General features: G+C 51.6%; 7 protein-coding genes across 7 annotated transcripts; 5 read left to right on the top strand and 2 right to left on the bottom strand.

Moving 5' to 3' along the window:
• Positions 1-6,601: 6,601 nt before the first annotated feature.
• BX661DRAFT_139403 (COP9 signalosome complex subunit 2-like protein) lies at positions 6,602-7,930 on the top strand (the record flags this gene model as incomplete). The annotated part of the gene is made up of 1 exon (XM_051532796.1): positions 6,602-7,930. One exon carries the CDS (start codon positions 6,602-6,604, stop codon positions 7,928-7,930), a length of 1,329 nt encoding a protein of 442 aa, XP_051394808.1.
• A 59-nt stretch (positions 7,931-7,989) lies between these two features.
• Positions 7,990-8,628, bottom strand: BX661DRAFT_138513 (uncharacterized protein; the record flags this gene model as incomplete). The annotated part of the gene is made up of 1 exon (XM_051532726.1): positions 7,990-8,628. The coding sequence occupies one exon, from the start codon at positions 8,626-8,628 to the stop codon at positions 7,990-7,992; it is 639 nt and encodes a 212-aa protein (XP_051394807.1).
• Positions 8,629-9,993: 1,365 nt separating this feature from the next.
• BX661DRAFT_167674 (uncharacterized protein) lies at positions 9,994-11,070 on the top strand (the record flags this gene model as incomplete). The annotated part of the gene is made up of 1 exon (XM_051533357.1): positions 9,994-11,070. The coding sequence occupies one exon, from the start codon at positions 9,994-9,996 to the stop codon at positions 11,068-11,070; it is 1,077 nt and encodes a 358-aa protein (XP_051394806.1).
• A 2,118-nt stretch (positions 11,071-13,188) lies between these two features.
• On the top strand, positions 13,189-13,623 carry BX661DRAFT_133361 (lysozyme-like domain-containing protein; the record flags this gene model as incomplete). The annotated part of the gene is made up of 1 exon (XM_051532620.1): positions 13,189-13,623. A coding segment is annotated over one exon (435 nt), but the record flags the coding sequence as incomplete, so codon positions are not given.
• Positions 13,624-16,932: 3,309 nt separating this feature from the next.
• Positions 16,933-17,745, top strand: BX661DRAFT_221440 (uncharacterized protein). The gene has a single exon (XM_051538834.1). It carries the CDS (start codon positions 16,990-16,992, stop codon positions 17,692-17,694), a length of 705 nt encoding a protein of 234 aa, XP_051394804.1. The 5' UTR covers positions 16,933-16,989; the 3' UTR covers positions 17,695-17,745.
• On the bottom strand, positions 17,746-20,013 carry BX661DRAFT_149306 (GTP binding protein 4). Its single transcript, XM_051533224.1, has one exon. It carries the CDS (start codon positions 19,778-19,780, stop codon positions 17,855-17,857), a length of 1,926 nt encoding a protein of 641 aa, XP_051394803.1. The 5' UTR covers positions 19,781-20,013; the 3' UTR covers positions 17,746-17,854.
• Positions 20,014-20,359: 346 nt separating this feature from the next.
• Positions 20,360-21,565, top strand: BX661DRAFT_167671 (magnesium transporter NIPA-domain-containing protein; the record flags this gene model as incomplete). The annotated part of the gene is made up of 1 exon (XM_051533356.1): positions 20,360-21,565. One exon carries the CDS (start codon positions 20,360-20,362, stop codon positions 21,563-21,565), a length of 1,206 nt encoding a protein of 401 aa, XP_051394802.1.
• Positions 21,566-21,574: the final 9 nt, after the last annotated feature.

The following is a 21,574-nucleotide window of genomic DNA, read 5'->3' as shown; positions in this document are numbered from 1 at the left end:
TGAGTATAAAAGTACAAAGATAGGAGGTTATAAAAATTAAAAATGAACCTTTGTTTTGCGAAAAGCTAAAAAATGAGAAGTTTAAGGTGAAAGAGTGCAAGCGCTATAGACTCGTTTGGATTAGAATATATTGTTCAAAAAAATTTGGGTATCTGAAAAACAAAAAAAACGAGAAAAGAAAGACAGTGCGCATGTATGGTGTATTTAAGTGGCAGGAGGGGGCGAGGCATGTGAGGATCAATGCGCCATCTGCCCGCATGGCATACGAAATTGCAAGCGGCAGTAAGGGCGCCTATCGTCTTCACTGCCTCGGTGCCTCGGTGCCTCGCTACCTCGCTGTCTCATTACTCCCAACTCGGAGCTTATTATCCAAGATTAGGGCCCGAAAAAGACAATAATACTAGCGACCTGTCTTCATGTGATATTTGAAGCACAAGCCGACGCAGTGTCATGTGTAAAGTTCAATTATAAACAATAAACCCCTTTTACAATGTCCATTCGGCTTGTGAAAGTCAAAGGCTCATCAGAGCAAGTGGAAAACCCCTATCACACGTCACAAGCAAGCAAAAAAATAAAGATCAAATTTCATTAATATTAATTTCCTACCACCCCAGAAGCTAACAAGAAAACCCAAGCAAATCAAGAGATCGTGTTGGACCTTGTCGATACCGCAATGGACGCCGGTCTGGGATTGCCCTTCTTTGGCTGAATGTAGCTGACCCTCCCATCGTCGGTGACCATCAGCGCAACAGCCAAGTACGGATGCATAGCCACAGCGTCGACCCTCACTTGCTGCTGCTGCTGCTGGTGGGCCTGGTGGGCCTGGCCTCTGCCTGCATACCCGGCAAAGCTCTTCATATACGACGACGACGACGCATATGTGTGCTTAGCAGCCGTGACCACGCCAATGTTTGTGCCCCGCTGGTTCCACAGCTTGACCGTTGCATCCGACGCAGTCAGCGTCACGGGCGCGTTCTCGTGCACAATCATATGCTCCAGACGGTGGTCAGTATGCGTGTCGTTCAGCGTGAAGTACGGAGACGCGTGGCGCAGGTCCCAGTACCGGACGGTTCCGTCGGAGCTGGCCGACACGACCTCGACCTGGCCCGGCCGCATAAACACGTTGCGGACGCTGTGCGGCCGATGGTCGCTCCAGTTGGCCACCACGCTGTGGCACGCGTCCAGCCGCCGGTCGAGCACACGCACGACGCCGTCGCGGTTGCCGACGGCGAAGAAGTTGCCAGACACACCGTCTTGGCTGATACACGTGATGCCACCCATCGACGACACAGCAATTTCTTCGATGCACATCTCCGTGTTGATGTCCCACACGCGGATCTCCTTGTCGTTGCCGCCGGCAAACAGCACGCCGCTGCGCTGGTTCCACGCCGTCACCAGCGGCGTGCCGCCCGCGTCCAATGCTGCCTGATCCGACAGGATCAAATTACCAGCCGAGATCGTATTGCCCGCCGTGTGCGCACGCAGCCGCTGGCTCGAGCCCAGCAGCGTTGTCGCGCCCAGGTTGGCCACGGAGTTGGGCGCCGGCGTGGCAGCCCACGGCAGCGCGGCGAAGGCCGTCAGCAGCCGCGGCTTTGGGAACGCCGGCACGTGGCCGGCCGGTGGCGGAGAAAAGTCCGGCGCATGCGACGCGAGCACGCGCACCATTCCGTCGGCAGTGGCCACCAGCAGCCGCGCCTGGCCTAGCGGGTTAATCAAATGCAGCGAGCAGACGGCATCGGCCTTGGACCCGATGGAGTACTGTGCGACCTGTGCCTGCATCTCCCAGTCATACACCGACACGTTGCCACGGCGCGTGGCCACGATGGCGTGTGGCTCCAGCGGGTGCAATAGTGTGGCCGATGCCGGCTCGGCAATCGTCGCCACCGTCGTCGGGTCCGTCCACTTCATTGAGCCGGCCCCAGAGCATGTGATGCGCGCGTTGGTCTCCATGCGGTCGACCCGTCGGTGCCGCTCGCGGCTCTCGACCAGCGCCACGCTGCCCTGCAGCGGACCGGTGATATTGGCAAACAGCGAGATGTCGAACTCGGTGAAGTGCGCGCCGGCCCAGTCAACCAGCGTCGACTCGCAGGAGCCCGCCCGCAGCTCGCTGCGTCCCCATTCGAGCCACGCTGACTCGACCTCGGCCAGCCGCTGCGACGCGTCCATACGCTCGCTGTCGCTCATTGCTGCAAACCGGTCACGTCCGACCTGCGACTCGCGCAGAGCCGACTCCAGCCGGTGCATGTTGCCTGCGACGCCTGCCGACGGAGATCTGGTCGTCTGCTGTTGCTGCTGGTTCTGGTACTGCTGCGACTGCTGCTGCGTGAAGTGCATCGTGTACCTGTGCGACGCCACACTGCTGGGCATATCGCCGCGCGCCCGGGGGCTGCCCAGAGTCGACACCGATGAGCCATGCAGCCCCGTGTGCGCAGACTGCCGGCGCTGCGCCTGCCTCTGCTGCTGCTGCTGGATGGTCATCCTAGTCGTCTGCTGCTGATGGTTCGGCTGGAAGTGCACCGACCCGAGCTCTGGCGACAACTCGCCGCTGCCCGCACTGTGCGGCTGGTGCCCAAGAAGCGCGTCGCCAACCGCCGTGGTACGCAAAAAGCCCAAAATGGGCGTCTGTCCCGCCGCTGTGCGCGAGATCTCGACCTTGTGCAGTGCCTGGTCCAGCGCTGCCTCGTCATCAAAAACATCCGTGAGCGCGCGTAGCACTGCATCAGCACATCGCAGGCTTCGCGTGCCACCTGTGCAACGTCGGGGTGCGGATCCGTGCAAAGCCTCAGCATGATCTTGTACAGTTTGACTAACAGGTCCATTGACACCTCAGGCACGTCGTCGGGAGGAATGTCGGAACCAGCCTGCTGGTGCTGGTGCTGCTGCCGTTGCTGAATCGATGGCAGAGCTGCTTGGTTTTGCTGCTGCCTGGCGCGCCGCTGGTCGCGCAGCTCCTCGCCAACAACGCGCCCCACGGCCTCGACAGACTGGCGCATGTACGACGCAAAAACACCATTGGCTATTGCTTGCGCGACCTCGCGCCTGACCATCGGGCTGCCGTCGAGTGCCGCCTGCAAGAGCATCGGAAAGAGTTGCGCCTCGGCGTTGCGCACAATGAGCTGCACTGCTGGGTCGACGCCGAGGTTCTGCAGGTTCTGCAGCAGTGTGTTAGTCGCGTAGATGGCCGATGCCCGGACCACGGGCGACCGATGGAACGCCATCTGTATCAACAGGTCCTGCGCATCCTTGTCGTCAATGTTTTCGTCATCGGGCGTCGACGCGATGATCTCCGACAGCGACTGATCCTGATTGTCATGCTGTTGCTGCTGCATCTTCTGCGCCTGCGTGTTGCGATACGATGTGATGACGCAGAGCTTGTACGTCATTGCCATCCACTTGGCGTCCGACTGGCCTTTCCACAGCTCGGCCAGACAGAGCAGGACCCAGGTGCGCAGACAGGCGCGCTCCTCCGTGCCATTGTCGGGCTTCTGTAGGTACAACAAAAAGTAGTCCAGCACACGCTCATCAAAGCAGGCCTTCTGCGCCACTGGCATGTCCCTGCACAGCATAGTCAGCGTAAAGGCACAGGCGGCCGATACAGTGTCGCACAAACGCACCTTGTCGTCGACGGGCTCGTACTGCATGTGGATGTTACTGGCCAAGTAGGTGACAAAGTAGTTGAACTCGGAGTTCTTAAGCAGCTCCGGGTGCAGCGCCATGTCGACGGCCGAGAGCCGCGCCCAGACGAGGATCAGAATCTCGCGGATCTCTGTTGTCGTCGACCCCAGAAGCTTGGACATGTACGGGTAGATGCCGACGGCCATCGCCTGGTCCACGGCCCATGGGCCCAGGTTCATAAACCGATAGAGCAGGATAAGCGCACGGCGCCTGTACTGCTGGCTTAGCAGCACCTGCAGCACCGCCGGCAGCTCATCGGGCGGCTCCAAATCGGGTGGACACGTGCTGAGCGACTGTGGGATCTCATCGGGTTTCTGGTCTGAGACGAATTTGGACACCACCGTGGCCGCATGCTGCAGCCACACCTCGAAGGCGTAGAGCTGATTGCTATAGTACGTGCTCGAGATGTACCCTCCTCCGGCGTGACCCAGACCCAGGGAGCGCCCACCAATGCCGTCGTCGCTGCCGCTGTCGCTGGCGTCCTCGTCTTCGCTCTCGATGGCGCCGCCCAGCCCGATGCGCGGCCCGTGCCTCGACGCCATCGTGTTGAACCCACTAGCAATGGTCAGCTTAGGCACAAGCGGCAAATGGAACTCGCTCGCAGCGCTGTTGGCCGACGGATACCGTGACTGACCGCCACTGCCGCTGCCACTGCCGGTGCCGCTGCCACTTGTGCCACTGCGCCTGGCCCTCTCCTCCCGCCGCCTGCGCCGCTCATCCTCCTTGAGCAGCCGTGGCAGCTGCTGCAGACACATGTCGATCTCCAGATCCAAGCTGTCCCACAGCGGGTGCTTGTGGGTCGGCGGGATAGACGGGCTGCACTGCGGATGAACGCCGTAGAACCGCATGACGCGGTCAGCCAGCATAAAGTTGCGGTACATTGAGGCCACGACAACGTCCTGACGAAACAGCTTGCGAAACAGCTCGCGTGGCAGTGTGCTCCAGGCGATGCTGTCTGTGATCGAGGTAAAAATCCAGTTGATCTCGCCGAGTGGTGTGCGCCGGTCCTGCACCGAGCCTGGCAGCTTCTCGCACATGTCCAGAGTCACCTTGGTGTTGTTTGGATTTCGCGTTACCCAGAAGCGCAGCGCCATTTTGACGGGCGTCGTGAGGCAAGACGTGAACAAGTCGGCTGGAAGCTCGGGGTTGGTTGGGAGCAGCTCATCGGACCGCGTCGCCGCAAAGTGAATGTCCTCATGGTGCATCGACGGCAACAGTGCGAGATTAATCAGTGCTGGGTTGACCGGTGATAAATTTCCCTGCGCGCTGCCGGCTGCTGCCGATGCCGCTGATGATGATCCTGGTGCTGGTTGCTGCTGTTGCTGTTGCTGTCCATTTTGCTGGTGGGGGGCCTGGCCCTGTCCGTTAATGCTAGTGCTACCATTGGCTGCACCGGGGTGCATCGGCCCGGCCATCATTGCAGCAATATTCGACGTAATGTTGGACATGGCCCTCGGGTCCGTGCGGTCCAGCGGCAGCCTCATACCATTAGCCTCGGCAGCATGCCTGATGCGGGCAATCTCAACATCGCGCAGCTTTGCATTCTTCTCAAAGGCCTTAACAATATTCATCGCATGCGCGCAGTCCCACACGTACAAACACGGCGTGCCGATCCAGCTCATCAGCTCCATCGAGTTGACTGGAATATACTGTGTGAACTGCCTGTTGAAGACCCAGAGGTCACCGCTGGGCGTCGGGCGCGGCACGCCGTGACCATTGTAGTAGAACAGTAGCCGCTCTTCCTTGGCAACCCTGCGGAACTGCACGCAATACTTGCGCAAATCCTCCATGCAGCAGTCCAGCAGCGGCTTGTACTTGGCGTGCTTCTGGATATGCTCGAACTGTCTCAGTATGCTCTCACCAATAGCCCTCATCGGCGACCTTTCCTTCGTCGTGCTCCCGCGCTGGCCTGCCCCGTTGGCCGCCTGCAATGCAAGCTCCTCCTGCGTCGGCATATCAACGGGCGCCGTTGGGTCGACCCACGCCTCCATGACGGCTCGCTTCGACGGCTTGACGACGTCTGGCGGCTCCGTTCCCAGGTTCAAGCACACTACAAGGAGAGCGCCCACTGTGCGCAGCTTCTCGTGCGTGCGCCAGTCAGCCAGCTGGGTGTGTGCTAGCGCCAGCGAGCGCGGGTGCGTGTGAAAGTCCATTCGTGTTTCCATTAGCGATTGGTCCACAGGCTTGCGCTGGCTTCCTAGCGGATCACTGCTCAGAAGCTCGCTCATGTCTACTTTGGCCCCCGTTGCTGTTGTTGTGATTATCGTCTGGTCTCGGTCATTGCCCCGTGATGGGCCCATGGTGACGGGCGCGATGTCGTCTGAAGGCACAGCGACGGCAGATGTCATTTTATGAAGAATGCCGAAATAAGAGAAACGAAGAGTGCTATGTATATAATAAGGCAGAAAAATAATAAAAGAAAAATAAGTATGAATTGAGAGCGTCTATTTTTTTTAAAAAGGTGATTTGAGAAGAAAAATATACAGCAACGAAAGCGCTGCGTTTTAAAAAAATCGAATATGCACCTCAAAACGGGTGCTTCGGCTCAAAACCCCTGAGAAACTAAAATAAAGGCGCGTTCATGCACGTGATCCGTTTTATTTTTTATTTTTTCCTCCACAATTTAACTTCAGTGGCAGTGTGATGTCAAAGCCAACCCAAGCCCTAAAAAATCAAATTAAACGCGCAGTCATTTATTTGCTTTGCTCTCCCTTTTCCAAAAGACGCAGGCTTGTCCTTTCTTTATGTTTTGTTCAAATTACCCTTTCCCTTAAATATTTTTCTTCTTTATACAAAATCTCGAGGGCTCACTGCCTCTACTCTTTCGCATTTACTCCTTTTCATTTTATACCCACAAAATAAATTACTTTACACATTTGGCCACTTCGCACCGTTATTTCATTATTTCATTAATTTTCTCTGCATAATGTCCGACGATTTCATGTACGAGGAGGACGACGAGTTCGACTTTGAGTACGAGGAGGATGACGGCAATGACGAGGACCTCGGCCTAGAGAGTAAGTACTACAACGCCAAGGCGCAGCGCGACGACCCGGGGGCAGCGCTCAGCGAGTTCCAAGCTGTCGTGAGTGAGGACCAGGCGGCGGGCACCAGCGAGTGGGGGTTCAAGGCGACCAAGCAAATAATTAAGCTGCATTTGCAACGACCAGGCAACGACCAGCAGGTACTGTCGAGCTACGAGAAAATGCTCGACTTTGTACGCAACTCGACGGTGACCAGCAACTACGCCGAGAAGAGTATCAACAATATGCTGGAGCGTGTGGGAGGCAGAGAGGCTGAGTTTACGCGCAAGTTCTACCAGTTGACGCTGGCCGCGCTGAAGCAGGCACGTAACGACCGCCTGTGGCTGCGCACCAGCTTGCGGCTGGCCAAGCTGCTTCTGGACCAGGGCAAGTTTGCCGAGCTAGAAGCACTGTTGGCAGATCTGCGAGCTGAGTGCCGTGACGCGCAGGGTCAGATCATCCTCGAGCGCGGCACGCAGCTGCTCGAGATCAACGCCATGTACCTGGGCATGTACTCTGCGCGTAACGAGCCCAAGAAACTCAAGGACACGTACCTGCAGTGCGTCTCTGTCAAGTCAGCGTTGCCGCATCCGCGCACAATGGGATTCATCCGTGAGTGCGGTGGCAAAATGTACATGGCCGAGCGCAATTGGACCGAGGCACAGTCCAATTTTTTTGACGCCTTCAAGAACTACGACGAGGCCGGCAGTCCGCAGCGCGTTCAGGTGCTCAAGTACCTTGTGCTGGCATCGATGCTCTCTGAGACTGAGGTCAACCCGCTATCGTCGCCTGAGGCCCGGTCATACGAGAGCGACCCGGCTATTGTCGCCATGACCAGTTTGGTGCGCGCGTACGAGAGCCAGCAGGTCCATGAGTTTGAGCGGATCTTGGTCGACCATCGCGAGACTATCCTGGGCGACCCGTTCATCGCCCGGTATATTGACGACCTGCGCCGCACCTTCCGCATGCAGGCGCTGCAGGGCGCCGTGGCGCCATACACGCGCGTTAGGATTGACGTCCTCGGCAGGCGCCTCAAGGTCGAGGCCACGGAGGTCGAGGACCTGCTGGTTGCGCTGATCCTCGACAAGCGGCTCGACGCAAGCATCGACCAGGAGAACGGCATTCTGATTTTGCGGCAGGAGACGTCCGACGAGTCGCAATATGATGCTGTCAGCAAGTGGGCCACCAGCCTGGAGACTCTGATGCAGCAGTCGCTGTCGATTCTGTCGTAGCCGCTTTTTTCTTCTTATTTGTCTTTTGTTGATGATAATATGACCATTATTTATATTGTTCAATGCAGCAGTGCCTTGGTGGCGATCTCATAGACCATTTTGCGGCGCAGAAAGGCGCAGTTCTCCTGCGCAAAGTCCAGCTCAGCGCCGCGCGCAATGTGCTCAGCAAATGCGACAGCGAAAACACCACAGTCGTACCCGTTCTGCTGCCGCGGAATGTCTTTCTCGCACGTCATCGCCCACCCTTGCTCATCAAACACCTTGCCGCCACGCTTATCCCTGCTCTCCAACCGCAGGTACTCCATCAGCAACTCGAGGCATTCGGTGTTTTCGCCTAGAAGCGCGTCGTAGTACCGGATGCTGCGCTGCCCGAAATCCACGATGGCGCAGCACCAGTGCACACCCAGGTGCACGGGCACGACAACGAGGTCCATGGCAAAAACATCGATGCGCCTGGTCCACCGCTTGACGCGCGCATAGCCGTTTTCGCGCAGCGTCGAGAAGAAGAACGTATTGAACGCGTGCACCTTAGGCAGTGACGCTGCCTTTCCGCCTCCTGCATTGGCTGAGCGGCCCATAATCAGCTGCATGTAAAAGTTGATGACCTCGTCGTTCAGCCACTTGCCGGGCATCAGCGTTTGCAGGTCGCGGGCTGTAACCGGCGTGTTGTTCAGCTCGCACGTGAACCCTGGCTGCATCGCCCGATCAATCACCTGGGCTGCATTGGCCGGCAAGACAAAGGCCACGCTGCGCTGCCGCGCCCTGGCCAGCCGCTTCTCAAAAACTCCGTCGGCCTTGCAGACGCGGTCGTACGCAGGCGTGGAGACCCTCATGGCGGGCGCTGCGACAGACAAAGTCTCCTCGATTTTTTTGCGCAGACGCACGATCCACTGCTCCTCTTGCGCTTGCGCCGCCTTGCGCGTGTCAAGACTGAGCCGCCGCGTTGTCTCAGCCGCTGGTGTGCCAACTCCAAAGCTGCTTTCGTATTCTGGTGTACTGCTGTCGATGCTGATGATTGACTGCTGGTCGTCGGTTTCTTGCGAGAACGAGGAGGAAGCCGAGTATGTTTGTGAGGCGTGGCCAAGGACTTGCGGTTTGCCGCCCAGACTGATTCTGGGCATGGTAGTTGCCCAGTCCTGCAAATGTATTTGTACCTGAGTAACTCTTGGCTCTGTGTACTCACGAACCAGATCGCTGCTCCTCTCCCTGCGTAATTTACCCGACCGCACCTTTCCAGGCACCAGCGGCCTGCGGTGGCTGGCGGCTCCCCCATTGGAAGCCCTGTGGTGCCGGCGTTTTTTCCGATAGTGGTTCTGCGGCAATGGCTCTGGCCCGCGCGATTCGACCGTCCATTCGCTGCTGCTTGGCGTTAGCCTCAGTTTGCTGGGCTTTTGCTGTGGCGCGCCTGTGATCCAGTTTTTGGCTGTGACAAGTGGCTGCATGAAGTATTTGCTAAACCAGTCTTTGTTACTTTCGGGGCTTGGTCGCCGTTTTGGGCCTGATAAACGCTCGGGAAAGCTGCCTGGCATGTGGGCTGTGTCGATAGAATCAGCAGTGTCAGCTGTGCGTGTGCGCTTCTTGCCAGCAGAGCCGGAAGCCGTGCTATGCATCTGCGTCGATTAGGATTTCTTGAACAAATGAAAAAAGAGTAAAGAAAATTAAATGTGGTTGAATCGAAGGAAGATAAAAAGTGGCATTGAAACGTTAAACTTGAATAAACAAAAAGGCTCCGGAAAAAACGCACGCGTCGTGCCAAATTGCACGCGAAAATTTGACATTTCTTTCTCACTCTTCACGTGAGTCTTTTTGGCCAACATGTAAAATTCATAAGGAACCCAAAAACGCTGTGATTAAGATCAGAAATCAGTTGATTTTTGGAGATTTTTTTAGGCTGGATCCGCGATTTGTTTCTGCACGCTTCTTTTGATTTACCAAAAAAAAATTTACAGGGATCGGGGTAAGCAAAGTCAAAGGAAATACAACCCTTGTACCGATTTCTGCTCTTTAACTTCTCATTTCAATACTATTTAATTCCACATTTCAAATACCACACACTGTTTAAAATGGAGTCACAGCTGAACGAGCTTATCGACTTTTTGAAGAGCCCGCGGTCTGACGTCCGCCAGATGGCCGCCAGCTACATCGTTGGCTTCTCAAAGCCCGGCTCGGAGTACTTTGCCCTTCTCAAGGCCAACGCCGAAAGACTCGTGCGCCCGCTCTTGATAATCTGCCATGAGACGCCTATCGCCGCCAACAGTGCAATGAGCACGCTGGTCAACCTGACTACCGACACTACAGTGTGCCGTCTGCTGGCCGACGAGGACTCCCTATCAATGATTGTCACGCTGATTACCGTTCCCTCAAGCATGATCGCCGACACTACGTGCATGCTGCTGTCGAACCTGACCAAACTAGATTCAATTTGCCGCCTGCTGGACACTTTGAGTGTGAGCGAGGTGCCCGGCATCTGCAACTCGCCAAAGGCCATGGACCAACTCACCGATGTGTTTGTCAAGGGTATGGATAAGCAGTACAACAGAAACGCGCAGTTCTCATTTTTGGCCAGCGTCTTTGCCGACATGACCAACTTTCCGTTTGGCCGTCGGTATTTCCTTGAGCGCACGGCCTACGATGGCAAGCTGCCCATCACCAAAATCATGGTGTTCAGCGAGTACCCCGACATCATCCGCCGTGGCGGAGTGGACTCGACAATGAAGAACGTGTGCTTTGAGAAGGACATGCATGGCATCATCTTGGATCCCAAGGAAACCAACATGTTGCCATACATCCTGCTGCCCCTGTGTGGTCCCGAGGAATATGATATGGACGAAATGGAGAATTTGCCCGAGGAGTGCCAGCTTTTGGGAGAGGATAAGAAGAGGGAGACTGATAATAAGCTGCGCGCCTGCTTGTTGGAAGCTGTCAATCTGCTGTGCACCACGCATGCTGGTCGCGAGACCCTGCGCGCCAAGCAGGTCTATCCCATTCTGCGGGAAATGCACAAGGTCGAGGCTGACGAGACATGCTATGAGCTCAATGAGCGCGCTGTCCAGCTGCTGATGCGCGATGAGAGCAGGGATACTATTATCGATACTGTCGTTGAGGATGTTGCTGGTGCTAATGAGTTTGAAGAGATTTAGAGCAGCTAGGTAGCATAATAGATTTCAATTATATATTTGCGCAATTGTTTATATACAGCTCAATTTTAAATAAGGGTATTGGTTTGTTTGTTCATCAAGGAACATTGATTTTTCAGACTGTGTCACCCCACACAATAGCCCTCATTTTTTATTTTGGTTCCATACACAGATCTGATGTCGTCGATTATTCACAACTTCAACAGCTGCGCTTTATCCGGCATTAGCCAATTGTGAAGCTGCAATGCTATTTGGTATCAGCACCAGCTCCTGATTCTGCTCTGGAATTGACCCTACCTCTACATTTGTCGATAGGCCAAGCTGTTCCAATAAGCCTATCTCCAGCGCCAAAATGGTAGGTCTCACCCAGCAGCATGCACCATTCGACTCCAGCTGTGCATCGAGGCTTGTTCGATATTTCTGAACGTGCATCGTCAAAAACAACCGTGTCTCCGCCGCTATCACCCCCTACACAGCAACATGGGCTATTCAACTACACCAACAGTTCTTCTAGCATCGGCTGGCCGTAGATCGGAAAACATTTACGCCCTGGTACTGGCGCTAGCTTTGCCTAAGCTGCCACTAGTTAGCCAGGGCACTCACAAAGACTCCGCTCTATATATAGCGCCGCCCCTAGCTCCATTTTCACTGCCGTATGAAAGCAATTGCATTTTGAACACGTATCCAGACCTGCAGAGCGCCCACGATGCATATAATTTTTCGACATGTGCAGTGGAGTTGGCAGAACCAACGCCAGTGTTAACTGATTGGGATAATTACACCGCACAACAGGATGCGCACTGGTTCATGGAAATATTTTATTCAGCACCGCAGACTACAGGTTCAAGGTGCTAAAAGCATGTGCAAAAGCTCGCAACCATGCTGTCTGAAATGCCAGAAAGAGATAAAGAAGCCAGTCATTATCCAAACTATACCTCATACGAATATACTGTAGACATCGAGACTATGCCTGAATCTAAAGGTTCTACGCTATTCGATCTTAATTATCAAGAAAGTACAAGCGCCAGCCATAATGCAGCGATGAATATAAAAACGACAACGATGACAACTACTACAATGACGACCTTGATGTTGATGTCGATGCCGTCATATACACCGAGTATTTGAAATACAAGCCTCAAAAGATACAAAAAACAAAAATTTGTATGGCAGCGAGAAATGTCGTTTAACTTTTAAGAAACCTTGGAGCCTCGCAATTGTAAGATTGGCATTGAATAATGGCGAATTTGTATGAATTGTTATTTTGTTTACCGCCTACTCAAGTTTTATATTCTAATGACATAAATATTTTGAAATTATCAGTGTATATAAATGTGCCACTGATTTTAGGTGTTATTGTGGATTATTGCACATAAATACGGCACATCTCTAAGTGTTGCGACAACAGCTTGCTCACATTGGCACTGGAAAACTTGGTATTTTTGTTGAGACTCGAAAGCTAAAAAAATTGTCATTATTTCCGCCAAATTATTATTATTATTTGCATTCAATGCCTGTATTTTATAATAAATATTACAAAGCAAATTTTTCGCAATTGTTTTGTTGCAAGCAACACACACAACTTTAAATTGTGGGGGGTTTTATTTACTTGCACCACGCAATGGCACGTTGTGCCGAGCGTTGCTCGGTGCTCCGCATTCTACTTTGTGCGTAATGCACTGGACAAAACACGAGTTTGCTGTTATTTTTATTTGTGCAAAGACATGGAATAATATAAACAGAATAACATAGAGAAGCAGCTAGTTTATATCCTAATAGTTGACGAGTAAATATCATAGGGCTGCGTGGCCAACCAGCACTGGGTGCGTTGGTAGTTTCTTTTGTTCAAAGGACGCTGCTTGCTGCATTTATTACAAAAGTCTTGAAAGGTTTTATTGCAAAGAAAGAATACTGCGGAAAAAGAAAGCTGCAACCTATCCTTTAAAAAAATAAAGAGAAGCTGCATCCCGAGCATTGGCACATTCATCTCTCTTTTTCATTTTATTTACAACTATTACAATTCCATACATTTGCATCATGCTCTCAAACATTGTACGGCTACCTGCCCTTGCCATTGCTTCTCTCTTCTTGCTGAGCTCTGTCAACGCCGAGCTTGCCGACTGCCCAAAGAACCTGGCCTTCCAGCTGACCAACGTCTTTCAGTTTGGCGACATTAAGTCACCCTATGGCAACTGCGAGCTAGACACCAACGGCAGTGGCTACTCGTCTGGCGTGGCAAACTTTAACACTGCCGCTGGCGACACCTGGCAGGTGATCCAGGCCTACCACAATCTCACGGGCGGAAATGACGAGTTTTCAAAGTACAACACTGTGCTTGGCGAACGAGCAAAAAACAGGGATGGCTCTATTGCCGGGTTAGAAGGCTTTTGCGATGCGTGGAAGGCCCTTGCTTTGAACACAAAGTTTATTTCGGCACAGGGCACGGTCTACGACAATCTGTATTTCACTCCGTCTCAGACGCAGGCCAAAACACTTGGACTCAAGCTCAGCGTCAGTCTAGCGGCCTTTTATGACACCGCTGTTTCTCGTGGCTCAAGCGACAGTGCAGGTAGCCTTGGCGGCATCATCAAGGAGGCCAAAAAGAAGGTCACCAGCAACAAGACAGGCGACTCTAAAAGCAACCTCAAGATTAATGGATACACCATCGATGAAATAGAGTGGCTGAAAATGTTTTTGGACGTTAGAGCCAAATACGACAGCATTGGCAAAAATGTGAACATCAAGTCGTACAAGTACATCATTGAGCAGAAACAGTACACATGGGTAGACAAGATTGATGTTTTGAACAATAAGGGCAAGCCCGGAGATGTCACCTGCGAGAACTCGTATAATCCGTTTGACATCAGCCCGGGACAGAAGATCAACTCTCTTGCGCTGTGCGGAAACTCGTGCTCGGAAGTTGAAAGCAAGGTGTCCAAATCACGTTTGAGCTCTGCCAGTGGAATAAATAACTACGGACACTATGCGATGGCTCTGTGTGTCCTGGCTGCTTTTTTGCTTATTTAAAGCTGCACTTGGGTTCCGGGTGCTGGTTAATAATTTACAAAAACAAATCTACAATTTCCTAGTCTTAAACTAAGGAATGTGGCATATTTCAGGACAAGTTGAATAGTGGTTAAACAAAATATAAAATGTACAGACAAATGGTGTGATAGTGTTCTACTGTTGTTATTGCTTCAGTTAGTCGTATAAGCTGGATGCTGAGATGTATTGCAAGCATTGGGTTTAAAATTTATCAACAGTTTATTTTTCATTTACAACGGATAACTGTGTCGTTGCGAGACACACCATGCTTTGCAAGCGGTTTGTTGGTACCCAGTAATCTGCGCCAGCGCTTGTTTTTTCTGTGCTGTGTTAATGTGTGGCCAAGCATACATGCTTGCTTGGATCTTCAAGGCCATGGGTATTTTTGTATATATTATCACTTAGCGCACATACTAAACAGTTTTGTTTAATTTGCGCTGGTCAAGCCCTTTATCCCCCATCTGCATAATCTTGTTTGCATTTGTGCGTCGTGCGTTGCGCATTTGTAAAGTACAAAAATAAATGAAAACGTGTCTTTCTTTTTACAAACAGCCATTCAAACTTGTCAGACTGCGCGCGCCCGCATGATAAAAAACAGAGCTATGCAAATGCTGTATTAATAAATATTACTACTTTACAATAATGTGAAGGGCAAATTGCAGTCAAAAGCAAATGTATTAATTTATGTATAGAGGCAACTCTGGCCAGCACCGACATTTCTCCAATTTTTAATTCATTTCTTTGTTACGCAGCCCAAGGATATGGAGGTAGACGCTGAGGGCGAAAAATATAAGACAGATTCTCGTCAGCTCACAGATGGATCTGATATGGGCCAAATTACAGGGGATCAAATTAGGCGCCACAATTGACATCCGGACATACTGCCTGTTCCGAAATGGATGTGCTGGGCGCAAGAATACAGACATGCCAATTATGCCATATCAGAGGCCCAGGTTACTTTCATAAGGACCAGTTCTCGCGAACGGAGCACACGACTGCCAGTGAGTGCCACAAAGACAATGAGATATATATAAGGCGAGGCCGGCGATAATAGCACTTTAGAAACGCTAGTAATAAAACCCTTTATAATTTCACACCCATTATTTAACACTATTACAGTAGTGCTCCCCACCCCCCTTTCTTACATAACATCATTCCATCTCATCTCATCAACTGCTAACATATATTCCATTTATATACAGATAAACATATTTTGTTATTTATTCATTCAGCATGCGTCTCGTCGTCAAACTTTTGCCTGCTTTGGTGCTATGATAAAAAATATCAATTAAATGAACTATGAGAAAGCTCACCGATTAACAACCTCCACCGTTCATATTCACTAGTATTTATATTGCTCGTATGGGTATTTCCGCATATCCGAGTAGGAAACTGACTGGTTATTGATTCATTGAAAAATCACTGGGGACAAGCCGGGTTTAATTGCGTTACACCTGGTTCTTGCCACACTTTTTCCGTCATTTTCTGCTAATGCTGAGTTAATTTATTCTTACTTTCACGACACTTGTGCAAGCAACATGCTACTACTGCTAATCTTTCTCCACAAAACAGGCGCTATTAGATGGGACTTAGCAAGCTGTCAAAATTATAGCCCGGGCCACGGAATTTTAGCTGGCATTATAAACGTTAACACTGCTAATGGTGACCTATGGCAGGTAGTAGGTTCACCAGGTCTACTTCAAATATCACCCAGTTTGCAGGCTTTGGAGCTATATTGAAATAAAGAGTAGAGTCTGGAAGTAGTCCAACAAAAGAACTTGAAACATCTTGTAATATATGGAAGTCATTTGGCAAAGACATTGCTTTTAGAAATACACAATATGATATATACGAAGAGATATCTAATTGGTGCATATAAAAGTAGTTATGCACTTAATATAACACTCAGCGTCAGCAAAGCAGCTATACTAGACACTGCTGTTACATGTGAAACTGGCGGTGACAAAACCAGCCTTGGTGGCGTGATAAAGGAAACCGAAAATATGGTTATGAGCAATATGACTGGCAATTCTAGATACAATTTTCCTACTAATGGGTATCAAATAGACGAAATTAAATGACTGAAGATGTTTCTCAATGTCAGGGCCAAGTATGACAATCCTGAGAAGGCCTTTATCAAGCCAATAAAGTATATCATTGACAATAAACAGCCATACATACGGAGGTAGAATAGTAAGACATAAAATGTACTTGACAGCAATGGGTTAAAATTAAATACCTTGTGCAATTGATAACCCTTCATTAAAGTAACATTATAAAAATGTTGGCTATATTCATGCGGTTGAAATCATTAATTAGAGCTGCATACACATAATTAATCACATAAACCTACAAAAAAGACTTCTTTTTCTTCTACTTTAATTAGTATTTGTATTTGATGTTTTTATTAAAAATTATTAATGCATATTTTTACACACTGGCTTCACTTCCCTTGTCTTCTCCCTTTCTTTTATGTCCATCAAACTTTGTTTTGCGTGCATAGCGTGCATTGCCGGCTGTGGGTGACAGCTTGCGCCTACAGGACATCCTCATCTTGTTGAAAGAATAGAAATGTATGTCAATTTTACTATGTTTGATTTGATTCGATTATATTGAATTGAATTGTCAAAAATAATCATAGTTGATATTGACTGATTTATTAAATTAGAAAGAGGTGGGGGGAGGGAGGTCGGACAATTATCATATGCAGAAAACTTTCTTCTGGGTTCCACCCAATTCCAAAAGCCCATCGATCGGTCTCCTCAAAAGAAAAAAGTTGTACAAAAAAGAGATGGCGTCACAAAGTCCATTTTTCCTTTTCTTTATTTTATTTTACGATTAATTATTATATTCAATTTCCCCTCCTTCCTCTTACACATGCCTATATTTATGAATACAACTCCATATCAGCAGCAAGAGCAGTCGCTAGCACGCGCTGGCTGTAAACGCAGCCACAACAGCGATGATATTTTTTCCATATCATCACCTGGATCACCAACCGCGTGGAACAACAGCGCTCACCCTCTTGAGTCAACTCAGTCACCGCTACCGCCAAGGAAAAAAACAAAACATTTACATAATGAAATTTCACCGGGCATCCATCCGGAGGAAGACCCATTGTCATCGATGGGTCAAACAAATTTCAACAAAAAGCGGATGATGGAAGCAGATACATATGAAAAGGGGAGGAAGCGAATGAAAACTGACGCAGTGAATATGATGCCTGAAGGAGATTTGGTGGGGGCAGAGGTGGCGGACGATAGTGGGTTTGAAGAGGACAGTGTGCTGCCGAAGTACCGGGTGATTGATCTGCCTCTGTCTTTGCGCGCACACGCTTTTCTGCAGGGGTTGGCTGTTAGTGATAAGCAGCAGCCGCAAGATCAGCAGCAGCAGCGGCGGCATCAGCAGGGCCTTGGGCGGGAGCATGAGGTGAGCAATAGTAATAATAGCGACGGCGCGCTGATTCTGTACAACCCACAGCCCAACGGCTGGATTGGCGCTGCCAGAGAAGGAATGGAGAAGCCGCAGCCGCAATTGCAGCCGCAATTACAGTCGCAGGATTACTCCATGGACATCGACTGAGAGAGAAAATAGATTCATAGTCAGTCGCCTTTTGTTCAAATGAATCAATAAATGTATATAATGTTTTGTTTTGTTTTGAAAAAGAGAAAATTGAAAAAGGAAAGATATAACTGAAAAAAGAAACATTTGAAGTCTGAGAATTTTTTCTTTTTGTTTGCGGTTAACGGCGATCGTTGGAACCGATGGAGCGCTTTCCAGTAAACAGATGCTTGGGCTTCTTTGTCTGGATAGAGCGATCGGCCTCTCCGGCCTTCGCCATCAGGTTCATCTGGCGCATGGACATGGCCTTGCTCTTCTCAGTGGCGATCAACTGGCGCGCGTCCCTGAGACCCAAGGTCGACCGGTCGCGAATAGCGGACACGGCGCGGGCAGCAACGCTGGAGGACCTGGCCAGGACAGTCGCAGGATCGCGCGACTCCGAGCGGCCTCTCTTCCGACCAACACGCTGCGCAGTCTCCTCGGCAAGGCTCGGGTTGAGACCAAGCTTCTGCAGATGCTCGGCAAAGTCATCGGACGTCGACACAGCGGCCTTCTGCTTAGTGGTGAGTGTCGCGCGGTTGACATCGTTGAGGCGCGACTCCTGCGCGATAACCTGCTTGCGCGAGCGGATGCGGCGCGCGGTGCTGCGGATGCGCTTCTCCTCCTCGTCCTCAGAGTCCGACGGCGAGTCGTAGAGACCCTCAGCGGCAAGCTTCTCCTCCTCGCGCTCGAGCTCAGCCAGCTTCTCCTCGATTTCGGGGTCGATGAAATCAGCGACATTCTTGCCGTCGAGAATCTCGGGGATAATGTCGTATTTCCACTCGTCGGACGCCAGCATGTAGCGCTTCTTCAAGTCGACGTTGTAGACACCGGCGCCACCGCCCTCGAGTTCCATATCACGCTCCAGCTGCCGGTCCATCATATCCTCGTCCTCGTCCTCCTGCACCTTGCGGCGCTTAAGCACGGACTCGGGGATATGCGCCGGGCGCTGCACGGTGTCGCGACGGCCGGGCTGGGCGACGTTCAACTTGTTGAGCACGCTGGTAATCTTGTTTCCCTTGAGCTTCATCTCGACGCGCTGCTGCAGCAGCTTGTCGCAAGCCAGGTCGCGCGTCTCGGTGATGCCGGTCTCCTGGTAGGAGCTGAGCTGCGCGAGCTCGATGCCCTCCTCGCGGACAGACTCAACCAGCTGGCGCTCCTCAGGCTTGAGGTCGTCCAGAGTGCAGACATCAATCTTGGAGATGACCAGCACCGTCGGCTTGTTGGCAAACAGGGGCTTAATCGAGTTGAACAGGCTCATCTGGTCCTGGACCGAGTAGCCGCACTGCTCAGACAGATCGATGAAGAACAGCACGGCGGCGCGCAGATGCGCCAGCGCAGTGATCGACTGCATCTCAATGGTGTTGCGCTCCTCCAGAGGGTGGTCAAGGATACCGGGGGTATCGATAACCTGCCAGCGCAGGTACTTGTAGTCCATGTGGCCGACAAACAGCGACTTTGTCGTGAACGCATAGGGTTGGACGTCGACGTCGGCGCGCGTCACCTTGTTCATGAACGACGACTTGCCGACGTTGGGGTAGCCGCAGACGATTAGCGTGCGCGTGTTGGGGTCGATCGTTGGCAGACGCGCCAAATGCTGGCGCACCTGCTCAAGGTAGCTCAGCGAGTCCTTCTGCCTCTTCATGATGGTCGCCATACGACCCAGCGCCGCACGCTTCAGCTGCTTGCACCTGTACAGGGAGTCGCCAAACTTAAGCAGGCGCACGTAGTCCTTGCCGACGGAATCAATCAGATGCTTGGCGGTATTGATCTGTCCAAGCGCCAGCTTGTAATGGTCCTTGTCGTACAGCACGTTCATCAGGTCGGCGTAGAACGGGTGCACGTTGTCGAGCACGGGGAACTCGTCAAGGATCTGGCGCAGCTTCTCGTCGAAAGTCTCCTGTGTGAACTTGACCTTGCGCATGTAGAACTGCCTGATGCGCGTGATCTTGTATCCAGGGTGCACCACTGTCGGCGTCTTGCGCTGCGTCTTGGACAGGACAATATCCAGGAAGTCGCCAGCCTCAGGCACGGGCGCAATCTTCTTAAAGTTATATATCGAGGTCATTTTCTTCTACAGTAAACAAATAAATAGATGGGTTCTTTCTAAAAGAAAAATATAATATGAGGAAACAACAAGTGTGTAATATATAGAATCAACAAAAAGAAGACAAAAGGAGCGCAGAAGAAGGGGAAAAAGTGTAGAGAAAATTTGCTGTAAAGGCACTTTTATTTTTTAATTTTCTGTTGGTTGACTTGCACTCTGTATGCTGGGCTGGGCTATATGCCAAGCAGTATGTCAGTCAAGTAAAGCAAAAAAAAAAAGCGAGCTTAATTTTGGACAGTTGCTTTAAAATTTTTCTTGACAAAAAAATCACACACAGTCTGGGATCACATAATCACCCGATCAGTAATCACAGAAAAAAAACAGTTCACGTGTGTGGCTAATCTAGAAAAAAGCGGCTGGTGAGATGCAGCAGCAGCAGAAGCCAACAACAAAGGCGTCTGGTGACATGGATGGTGACAACAGTGACGATGACAAATTTGGGAGCCAATTTTGAATTTCCTATTTTGAATTTCCTATTTTCTCACTCATTCATTCAACTACAAACAGGGTTTCGCACACATACACAACTTTTTCTTCTAGATGAGCAGCTACTTGGTCGGCTTGAGTGCGGCCGTATTGGGAAACGTGGTCATTGGCACCGGGCAGTGCATGCAGAAGTACGGGCTGAATCGGCTGCAGCGCGAATGGGATACACGGCGGGCTTTTCAAATGGAGGGCAGCAGCAACAGCGCAGCAGCATACCCAGGAGCAGCCAACCCTGCCAGCAGTAACCACAGCTTGTCCTCGTCAATGTACTCGAGCGCCGTAGACATCCGGTCGCGCAGTAGCTCTACAGCAGCAGCATCGCAGCAGCCGCTTCTGCATCTTGGGGCGTCATCAAAGCGGGCAGTGGGGCCACGGCCGCGGTACACAAGCAAGGCATGGTGCCTTGGGCTCTTGATGAACTACGCCGGCGAGGTATTCGGCAATTCTCTTGCGCTGTCGTATCTCTCGGCATCGGTGGTTGCTCCGCTGGGGATCATCGCGGTGATCGTCAACTTGATCCTGGCGGAGCGGTTTTTGGGCGAGCGGATTACGGCGAATCAGCGCTTTGGGTTCATGGTGATCATGGGTGGCGTTGGCTGCATCCTGCTGGTGGCGCCGCGCAAGTCTGCAGCTGAGAATGCCATGCAGTTTGTCGACGCCGTGGCAAACTCTGGAGTGTTAGGATTGTTCGGCATTGTGTACATTGTGCAGGCGGCGCTGATTACAGCGATCCGCAAGGGCCATCAGTCGCTGTTCGCGTATGTGCTCGTGGCATCGCTGTTCGGGACGCTGAATGTTATGGCGTCGAAGATGCTGACGATGTTCGTGCGGCTACGGCTGGCATTTGGTGGCATTGCAAACCCGGCCGACATTGCGTTCTATGGCGCCACAGGGGCGGCGGAGGCAAAGCCGCTGGTGTTTGCGTTTACGGGCCCGCAGATCCTGGCGGCTGCCTGCTTAGCGTTGTCAATTGTTGGGCAGGAGTCGTTCCGGCAGCAGGCGCTGGGCAGGTACCCGGTGATGGAGTTTCAGCCAGTGTTTTTTGCTACTTTCAATGTGGTGGCGACGCTGGCTGGGTTGCTGCTGTTCCGCGAGCTGGACGGGTGGGCGCACGCTGCGGTGTTCTTCTCGGTGTTCTTCGCTGGCATTGCGCTGATCGTTTATGGCTCTCGGTTCCTGCAGCGTGCGCGCTCGGTCGAGCTGCCGTCGCACATCCGACTTCAAAAGGACAACCTCCTAGGCCACACAAAGATGATGTAGCATGGATTT

Source organism: Kickxella alabastrina (assembly GCF_025024165.1).
Source record: "Kickxella alabastrina strain RSA 675 chromosome Unknown BX661scaffold_1, whole genome shotgun sequence".
Taxonomy (NCBI): Eukaryota; Fungi; Kickxellomycota; class Kickxellomycetes; order Kickxellales; family Kickxellaceae; genus Kickxella; species Kickxella alabastrina.
Note: the sequence above shows the minus strand (reverse complement) of the source record. Positions and strands in the feature narration are given on the sequence as shown.

Excerpts from the sequence above, each read along its gene's own strand:
- BX661DRAFT_221440 (XM_051538834.1), top strand. The coding sequence starts at position 16,990 with ATGCCTATATTTATGAATACAACTCCATATCAGCAGCAAGAGCAGTCG.
- BX661DRAFT_149306 (XM_051533224.1), bottom strand. The coding sequence starts at position 19,780 with ATGACCTCGATATATAACTTTAAGAAGATTGCGCCCGTGCCTGAGGCT.